General features: G+C 40.4%; 1 protein-coding gene across 1 annotated transcript in view; it reads left to right on the top strand.

Moving 5' to 3' along the window:
• Positions 1-10564, top strand: part of LOC122558916 (transcription factor TFIIIB component B'' homolog) — a 95511-nt gene that overhangs the window by 5974 nt on the left and 78973 nt on the right. Inside the window, exon 2 of the mRNA XM_043707870.1 lies at positions 3664-3924. Within this exon, the coding sequence (XP_043563805.1) occupies positions 3665-3924 (260 nt within the window). The 5' untranslated portion in view covers position 3664. The remainder of the gene's footprint in view (positions 1-3663; positions 3925-10564) is intronic.

Genomic DNA, 10564 nt, shown 5'->3' with positions numbered 1-10564 from the left:
TTGTAAACGTTTCGTCCCCTGTCTAGGTGGCATCCTCAGTGCTTGGGAGCCTCCTGTGGAGCGCTTCTGTGATGTTTCCTCCGGACAACCGGAAGCGGCAGGGACAGGCCACTATAAATGCCGGAGGAAACACCACAGAAGCGCTTCACAGGAGGCTCCCAAGCACTGAGGATGTCACCTAGACAGGGGACGAAACGTCTGCAACACAAATTCCCAGCTCAGCGAACAGAACCACAACAACGAGCACCCGAGCTACAAATCTTCACCCAAACTTTGAACTATTTTCCTTTCTTACCTTGTTTCTGTTCTTTGATATACTGGATTTTTCCACATTTGATCCCTTGCCTCATTATTTAGTTTAAAATCCTCTCTACGTTACAGGTTTTGGGGTGTACAAGAGCTCTGGTCTCAGCATGGTTTGTGAGTAGACCATTCCAAAGGTATAGCATCACTTATACCAAACTACTGCCAGTGGCCCACTAATTGAAACTCTTCTCCCACACCAGTCTTTGCACTATGCATTCATTTCTCAGATTTAATGTACGTTATGCCAATTTGCACATGACTCAGATGATAATCCAGATGTTCTAACTTCTGAGGTACCATGTTTTTAGTGCCTAGTTCCTCAATTGCTATATGCAGAAACACTTTAATTGTTCTTCCCATGTTGTTGATATCTATATGGACTGTGACCATTGGATTACTAACCCCTAGAATATGGAAAGTAGGACTTTGCAGAGTCAAAGGTCTGAATCTGCTCTGCATTCTGCTCATGAAGTCACCTCTTGCTCTGCCACTCTGTTCATATGGTCGATCCCACCCATCACCCTACACCTGCAGCTCTCCCCCACCTGGCTATTCTGCTCATGCAACCTTGCCACTCCATTCTCACAGACTTTCATCCTACCTGAACACTCTGCTCATCGACTTTCCTCTTGTCAGTCTGCTCACAAAGCCCTTCCCTCTCATTCCACCTCAGTGTCCACACACCACTTTCTGCCCCACTACAAAGATCACTTAGTGCTTATCTGAGACATTGCCACTCTGCTCACTGCTGCCTCCCTACCACTTCACTCCACTGCTCTGGTCTTGCACCCTTTCCTCCACTTTGCTATTCCATTCCTTAATCACTTAGCTTGCCGTGCCACTCTGCTCTCAAACCCTTCCCCTCCACCAATCTGATCCTATGATCCTTCCAATTTTCATTCTGGTGGAGCAAAGTCAGACGCTGGAAATTCTGTGTTGAGTAACTCGTCTCCTGATTGGTTAAAGCTGGTCCTGCATCTGCAAAGCATAGCAGTCTGATGGAATACCCTCCAGTTGCTAGATAATGCAGCTCAAGAAGCTTGGCACTGTGCGGGGTAAAGCTTGATTGGCAGCCCATCTAACATCTTCAATATTCACACCCTCCACCATTAATACCATCTGCACTACCACCTGCAGAGTCCCTTGGAAGTCACACATCGTCTTGATATTGTTGTTCCTTCAGTGTTGCTGGGTTAAAATTCCACAACTCCCTAACACTATTGTGGATGGGCCCTCACCACATGATCTGCAGTAATCCAAGAAGGCTGATTACCACTGCCCCCTCAAAGTATTCTGGTTGCAGTAATAGTGCTTACCTAGCCAATGCTGTCTCCATTCCGCAAATGACAAAATCTCCTTATGTTCTAGTCAACCTCTTTTAAGTTTTGATTTGTCTTCCTCTGATCCATTTCCCCACATGAAATTCCATTTGTTACAATTTGTCCACTAATTTAATTTTTTTTTGCCATTTTGTTGATCCTGTTGACATCTACACAATGTAAGAGCCTCATAATGTAGTGTTATATACAGCTCTTTCTTCTTCCACAAGTTTTTAAAATTCACTTTCAGCACATGGGCATTGCTGGTTGGGCCAGCATTTATTGCCTATCCTAATTGCCTTGTGAAGTGATGAACTGCTTTCTGGAACTGTTGCAGTCCATTTGGTGCAGGTATAACCACAACACTGGTAGGTCATGAATTCTACAACTTTGACCCAGTGACATTGAAGGAACAATGATATATTTCCAAATCTGGAATGTGAGTGGTTGAGAGAGGACTTGCAGTTGGTGGTGTTCCCATATACTGCTTGCCTTGGCCTTCCAGTTGGTAATGGTGCTGCGTTTGGAAAGTGCTCTCAAAGAAATGTTAATGCATTTCTGATGAGCATCAATGATGAAGAAATTGTAGTTTACATTCTGAAGATATGCTGGGATGGTGAGTGATCATACCCAGCTTTATCTCTTTGGAGTAGAGTTTAAGGAAGGTGGAAAGAAAGGTAGTGATGGAGTTTGGGCTGTATACTATAAAAGTATGGCCACAAGTAGTATAATGGAAGAAAATGGGGATTAAAAAAGGCCAGAAATGTAGAGTTCTTGGAGTATTTTGAGCAAGAGGAGATTTCAGAATTAGGAGGGGTAAGGCCCACACTTGGAAGAAAGTGTTAAAATCAAGGCATTTATTGACCCGTAACTATTATAGGTGGCTGAGGAAAGGAATGATGGTTGAATGGGATATGGCTGGCCATATTAGAAGCTGAAGTTTACAGTTGGTTGAAGACAGGAAACCCACTGGGAGAACATTGGAATAATCAAATCTAGAGGTAACTGAGGAAAGGATCGGGGTTTCAGCAGTAGATGGGCTGATGCAGGACAGAAATGGCTGATGATGTCAGCTACTTAACTGGTTAGAATTCTGTCTTTGTCACTTTGTTACCATTTTGGTGTGCTGCAAGTGTCCACATTATTGCTGCTCCAGTAATAGCTTATTAAGAAGCAAAGTGGAAAATGTGCCCCCTTCTGGGTTCAGCTCAGTATGGGAGGTGATAGCCTAGTGGTATTGAGGCTGGACTGTTAATCCAGAGATTCAGATAATGTTCTGGGGACCTGGGTTCGAGTCCCTCCATGGCAGATGGTGGAATTTGGATTCCATACATCTGGAATTAAGAATCTAATGATGACAATGAATTGATTGTCAGAAAAACCCATCTGGTTCAGTAATACCCTTTAGAGAAGGAAACTGCCATCCTTACCTGGTCTGGCCTACATGTGTCTCCAGACTCTCAGCGTTGTGGTTGACTCGTAACTACCCTCTGGGCAATTAGGGATGGGCAATAAATGCTGCCTAGCCAGCGATGCCCACATCCCATGAATGAATAAAGAAAAAAAAATGTCACAGTTGGATGCTTTACGCAGGTGAACTTTTGGGCAGAAATGTCAACACGTGAACGGATTAGTCAGAAAAACTTGCTGGTTCACCTAGCTTAATCTTCTGCATCACGATTAATATTCCTGGCCCATTATATGCTAAGTAATCTAATGGAAGAGATGAGAAACTAGATGTTTTTTGGGGAAAAAACCCTATCTGGGAGAAGCAAATCTAGTAAAATTAACCAGTTGGACAGTGCTTGGCTGTTGGATCCTTTTGATAAGTTTTTGGATCCTGTTGAAATAGTTTGAAACTGTTATAATCTGTACCAAAATGGATTGCAAAGCACCTGTACAGGTTAAATTATCGACTGCTTGTTTTGTAACATACCTAAAATCATGAATGATGTGAGATACGTGTAAGTGATTAATTTGAAGATTTTTGGTGCTAATAAATGCTGCTTTATGATATTTGTCTTTCTGTATCTTGCAGAATGTTTCGCCGCTCAAGACTCAGCATAAAACCTAATGTGAAACCTGGTGGAAGAGGCTCATCACAGACAAGCAAGGAAGATGACAAGGACCATACCTCCGTCCAGCAATCAAGTCCTGAAAGAAACACTTCCAATGAAAATGATGCTTCTGAGTCTCAAGTTGTGATATCCGTTCCGCCAGTGCCACCGCCTAATGCAAGCAGAGAACAGGAAGAAAGAGATGACCCAGATGAGCAGCAGGAGAATGTTCCAATTAATAAGTTAGTATTGAATTCATTTGAACACTGGTCTAAGCTATCATAATCTTAATCATCAACTTCCTGTTCTAATATTTTCCGTCTATGCACCAGCTGCAGTTTTTAACTGCCTCATAAGAATATAAAAATAGGAATGGGAGTAGGCCATTTCAGCTCCTTGAGCCTGCCATGCCATTCTAGAAGATTGCAGCTGATGTGTCCCAGGCCTAAACTCCTCTGATGCCAGCTACTCAGAGCCCTCAACTTTTGATATTTCAAAAATTCTGTCTACCTCCTCTTTAAGTGCTTTCAGTGATCTAACTTCTACAGCTCTCAGGGATAGAGAATTCTGCAAATTCTGTGCACTCTGAGATAAGAAATTCCTTTGTATCTGAGTTTTAAATGACTGCCTCCCTTATTCTGTAACTGTGTCCCCAGTCTGAGTTACCGCCATGAGCGGAAGCATCTGCCCTCTCAAGCCCCTCAGAATCTTGTATGTTTCAGGAAGATCAACCTTCATTCTTCTGAAGACTTAAGCTGTTTAGTTGCTTTCGATAACATAACCACTTCATCCGAGGAATAAATCTAGTTAATCTGTTTGAATTGCTCCTACTGCAATATATTCTTTATTTAATACGGGGACCAAACATATACACAAGTGTGCCATCACCAGCACCCTGCACATTTGAAGGAAGACTTTATTTTTTAAAATTCAAACCATCTTGTAATGAAGGGCAAAATTGTATTTACTTTCTCAATTACATCTGCATCTGTGTAATAGCTTCTTGGGTTTCATGCGAGAACACCCAGAAATCTATATGCTGTAGCTTTTTGGAATTTTTTCAATATAAATAATATTCTAACTTTTGATTCTTCCTACCTTATAATTTCCTGCAATAAACTCCATTTGCCAAGTTGTTGCCCACTAACTCAATATACCTATATGCCCTTGTTGATTTCTCATGTCATCAGCGCGAAATGCCCTCCTATGTATTTTTGTGTCATCAGCAAATTTGGATAGATTACACTCTACCCCCTCCTCCAAATTATTATAAATAATAAATAATTGAGGCCCTAGGACTGATCCTTATGGCTCTCCACATCTTCCTAACCTCAAGAGAACCCATTAATCTATTTTGTGCAATGATCCTTTACGTGCCATCTTATTGAATGCCTTCTTGAAATCTGAATGCATTTGCTTTTATAAACTCTGCTTGTTATATCCTCAAAGAACTCAAGCAAATTTATCAAACATGATTTCCTTTTCACAAAATCATGTTGTCTCTGTTTGATTGCATCAGGTTTTTCTAAATTTCTTGTTGCTTCTTTCTTAATAAGGGACTCCCAATGACAAATGGAAGGCTAATTGTCCTGTAGTTTTCTGTCTTCCGTCTCTGTCCCTTTTTGAATGTCATATTGCCATTTTCTCAATCTGCTAGAACCCTCCTGAAGTTCATTGAGTTCTGGAATATATTGACCAATGCCTTCACTACCTTTGCAGTCAGTTCCTCCAAAACCCTTGGATGAAGATTGTCAGGTCCTTGTGACCTATCTGTCTTTAATTCCAATAGTTTGTGAAATACCTTGTCCTTTATCCACCAGAAAAACTCTGTCAAAAGAACTTTGTTCTCTTAGCACCTTGTTTATCTGACACCTTTGGGATGTTTATGGTTTCCTCCACCGTGAAGACTGACGCAAAATATTGCTTTAAATTATCTGCTATTTTCCTGTTTCCTGTTGTCAATTCCTCAGTTGTATTCTATCAGGATTCTACACTCACTCTATCTACTTTGTTACATATCTGTAGAAGCTTTTACTATTTATTTTAGAACATAGAACAATACAGCGCAGAACAGGCCTTTCGGTCCTCGATGTTGCGCTGACCTGTGAACTATTCTCAGCTCGTTCCTGTACACTATCCCAAAATCATCCATTGCTTACCTAAGGATTGTTTAAATCTCCCTAATGTGGTTGAGTTGACTACATTAGCAGGTCTCAGCCTTTCCTCATAAGACCTTCCCTCCAGACCAGGCAACATCCTGGTACATCTCCTCTGCACCTTTTCCAATGTTTCCACATCCTTCCCGAAATATGGGGACCAGAACTGTACACAATATTCCAAGTGCGGCCGCACCAGCGTTTTTGTATAGTTGCAGCATGATATTGCGGCTCCGGAACTCAATCCTTCTACTAATGAAACCGAACACACCGTATGCCGCCTTAACAGCACTAGCCACCTGGGTGGCAACTTTTAGGGATCTATGTACATGGACTCCAAGATCCTTTGCACATCCACACTACCAAAAATCTTTCCATTGACCCAGTACACTGCCTTCCTGTTATTCTTCCCAAAGTGCATCACCTCAAATTTAGCTATACTGAACTTCATTTGCCACCTCTCAGCCCAATTCTGCAGTTTATCCAAATTCCCCTGCAACCTGTAACATTCTTTCACACTGTCTGCTACTCCACTGACTTTAGTGTCATCTGCAAATTTACTAATCCATCCACCTAAGCCTGCGTCTAGGTCATTTATAAAAATGACAAACAGCAGTGGTCTCTAAACAGATCCTTGTGGTACACCACTAGTAACCGGACTCCAGACTGAATATTTTCCATCAACCACCACTCACTGTCTTTTTTCAGAAAGCTAGTTTCTAATCCAAACTGTTAAATCGCCCTCCATTCCATGCCTTTGCAATTTCCCCAATAACCTACCATGTGGAACCTTATCAAAAGCTTTACTGAAGTCCATGTATACCATATCAACCGCCCTACCCTTGTCTACATGCTGGGTCACCTTCTCAAAAATCTCAATGAGATTTGTGAGATATGACCTGCCCTTGACAAACCATGTTGACTATCTGAAATCAAATTGTTGCTTGCTAGATGATTATAAATCTTATCTCTTATAATGCTTTCAAAAGCCTTTCCTACAATAGAAGTAAAGCTCACTTGTCTATAATTACCTGGGTCATTTCTACTGCCCTTCTTGAACAAGGGCACAACATTTGCAATCCTCCAGTCCTCTGGTCCCAAACCTGTAGACAATGACGACTTAAATATCAAAGCCAAAGGCTCTGCCATCTCCTCCCTATTTGCTAAATTGTTTTCATAGTGTATTTCCTCTCTTGTGAGCCTTTTGGTCATCTGCTGCTGATTTCATAGTATTATAGAATTGCGTTAGTGTAGTTAGAGGCCATTCAGCCCATTGGATCTGTACCAACCCTCCAAAGCACATTCCACTGACCCCAAACCCATTGCCCATTTAATCTTGTTAATTCCCCTGAATCTATGCTCCTGTGTTGTAGTATGTTCTCTAGTTGGGGCTATACTCAATAGCTTTCTTTGGCTGGGAATGCGAGTGCATGGGTAGCATAACCTGAATACTGTCCTTTATGTTCATTGACAAACGTGTGTATTTCAGGGTTGATTCTTTATCCTGGCAAATTCACCTAACTTGCCCATGCCTGGAAACTATGGGCAATTCAGCATGGTCAATACATATCTTTTGTGGGAGGAAACTGGAGCATCCAGTGGAAACCCCTGCAGACATAGGGAGAATGTGGAAACTCGAAGCAGACAATCACTCAAGGCCTGCAACACACCTGGGTCCCTGGTGCTGTGAGGCAGCAGTCCTAGGCACCTACCCTACCTCCTTTTCCTTTTGGCTTATTTATACAATACATTGACTCCCTTTGATTATTCAATTCCCAGTCTCAGACTTATAGTACTTGACAGCTACACCATTATATTACAATTTAATACAGGTGATTTGATCGTATTGTCTCTGTCCATCCTTTTACCAGTAAAAGTGTGACCAATTCAGCATAGAAGAGCATTCTAGAAATTTGATTATGCTGTACTGAGATTTTATCTTGGACTAATTGCCAGTCAAATCTTAGATTGACTGGTTTGTGGCACCTTGCTGAATGCCTTTGCAGTGTCACAGCAATGGGTACTCGTCTCAATGTGTTGTTAAGTATAAACAGAGAGTGAATCATACATAATTGCTGAACGCCTACATAAGTTTGCCAAACAATTGGTGAGACCAAGCACTTGAAACTTGAAAGACTTTCACTGCTGAAATGACAAAACCTCAGTAATAAAATCTTTTAAATTCACAGGTTTAGCTTCTGGAGTGCAAATCAATTCAGTGATGGTGTGAAATAGCTGGGTTTAGATCAGCCAGAGCTATATATTCTTTTGAATTTGCTTTTACGTTAATCAACAGAAAGAAAATTGGGTATTTGCTCCTCACTATTTCCCATTTCTGAAGTTAAATTTCCCTTTAGTTTTTTAAAAATGTTTGCTTATGATAAGTTTAAAACAAAACACTGCTTTGTGTAGATTATTGTTGGGGTGAAGAGTCAAAATAGACTTCTGTTATGGACTCGGCCAGACCACTCAAAACATTCTTAAGCAGGCAGGCCCAGAGCATTACTTTGCAATTTGTTTCTGTAAATGTACAGTGAAAATTATCAAGTAGGTTAGCTAGGTTGATTTTAAAACACAAAAAATTATTCACAGAATCACACAATGAAACACAAAGAACTGAATAAAGAACCCCTACAGAACTCAACCCATCCAACTAGACTAAATTATGCTGTTCCAAATATACAAACAGTCCTAATAAGCAAACTTCCTTTAAAAACCAGTAAAAATGGAACACATGATTTCAGGTTGAAGTTGAAGGGCAGAAAGCGAGAGAGAGAGTTTCCACACAGTTCCCTGTTGAACTTCCAACCAGTTCTAGACTGAACTAAAACTGCTCAGCTCAGCTAGAAAGGTGAGCACTCCCCTTTCATTATACAGGTCACTTCTAAAACATGACCACTTTGGTCTGAAGTCTCATCTGTTTACCTATAAACAAAAGGCTTCTCAAAATCCTTTTTATCTCTGTACCAAACCAGACTGATTGGAGCCTGGCCTGGTTTATTGCCCATCTGAATAAAATCAAGGACAGAGTCTACTTGAGCCCAGGAACAGCTTTTAGGAAAAAAAGGGATTAGCTTTGTGACACTTAAAGTAAAATAATTATTTTTAGTCCATATGTAGTCTATTGGATTAGAAATTATCAGGCATGTTGTGAAGGAATGGTTCAAACTACTAAGTACAATAAATCAATGGAGGCATTAAAATCCACTTGTGAAAATGTTAGTAAGAAATACTAATTTCCTACATTTTTCAAAGGGTCTAAGTAATTCTGGTCCAAAATCATTGCATGCTGATGAGTCTTTTTGACTTGTGTCCAAGAGACAAACAAACAAAATGGTGGTGTAATGTTAATGTCACTGAACTAGTAATTTTGAACTCCTCCAGGTTCATATTTTGGAGACATAGCATATGGTATAATTTGAATTTGTAAAAAATTGGGATAAAATGCTAGCCTAATGGTGATCATGTAACCACTTTGATTGTTGTAAAATAGCTGATCTAGTTCACTGCAGTCATTTAGGGAAGGGAATCTGCTGTCCTTACCTGGTCTGGTCTTTGTGATTTCATACCCACAGCAATGTGGTTGATACTTAACTGGCCTCTGGGCAATTAGCCATGGGCAAAAAATGCTGGCCTAGCCAGCGATGTCCACATCCTGTGAACAAATTTTTAAAAGATTAGTTGTACTGAAAAGTTTTTGGCTAATGAGCCATAACAATAAAACAGAATTATTTTTTACCTTTAACCTGGACATTTTGAGAAATAAATGGATTGAATGATGTGAGGACCACATAGACCAGAAATATTTCAGTCTACACCCAAGTCTTTCTGGGTAATTTCAGACAAAATGGTCATAGGGATGTTATAGGAGGCCTCAGTGTTCTAGGATAACAAACATATAGCTTTTATCTTTGATCTCTTTCTTTTGCCCTTAATTGTTTTCTGGTGATTGCCTCTCCTTTCTGCTGAATGTGTGTTTGAGTAGAGCAATGAAAAATTGGCGATGATATTTCTTAAAGATAACTTGTCCACTGATGTTCACTTATCATTCACATTCTGAGTTGGAAATTAGCCATTCATTTAGGAACCTGCAGTCATGAAAACTCACCACACTTTAATATCAGTCATGACGTTTGATGTAAAGGAATGAAAATTGGAGCATTTTTATTGTCAAATTTCTTGGAGCAGTCTGAGCTCTGGATACAAACTAAGATACAGTGATGCAGCAGGAAATGTGGCAGACTTGGGTATTTACACCTTTAATCTTTAGTTCCTGGTTTCCATTACCATCTTCTTTTGCCTTGTGCTTCCATGCTTTTTGTCACTGACTTTGTCTTATCTTTGTCTTTTTACTGGCCTTCCCCTTATTTTCTTCTTCCCTCCCACTACCCCTCTTTTCCTGATCTCTGCTAACACTAATACTCTCTACCATTTGCTAGTTCTGATAAAGTGTAATCAATCTGAAAGATTAATTCTCAGATAGTTGCCTAACCTTTTTATTCATTCATGGGATGTGGGCTTTGCTGGCTGGGCAGTATTTATTGTCTACCTCGAATTGTCCTTGATAAGGTGGTGGTGAGCTGCATTATTGAATAGCTGCAGTCCATTTTATTTAGATATACCCACAATGCTGTTACAAAGGGTGTTCAGTTCATATTCTGGTCAATGATAATACCCCTAGGATGTTAATAATTAGGAATTCAGGAAGGGTAATGCTGGAAGTCAA

The sequence above is a fragment of the Chiloscyllium plagiosum genome, chromosome 2, assembly GCF_004010195.1.
Source record: "Chiloscyllium plagiosum isolate BGI_BamShark_2017 chromosome 2, ASM401019v2, whole genome shotgun sequence".
Lineage (NCBI taxonomy): Eukaryota > Metazoa > Chordata > Chondrichthyes > Orectolobiformes > Hemiscylliidae > Chiloscyllium > Chiloscyllium plagiosum.
Note: the sequence above shows the minus strand (reverse complement) of the source record. Positions and strands in the feature narration are given on the sequence as shown.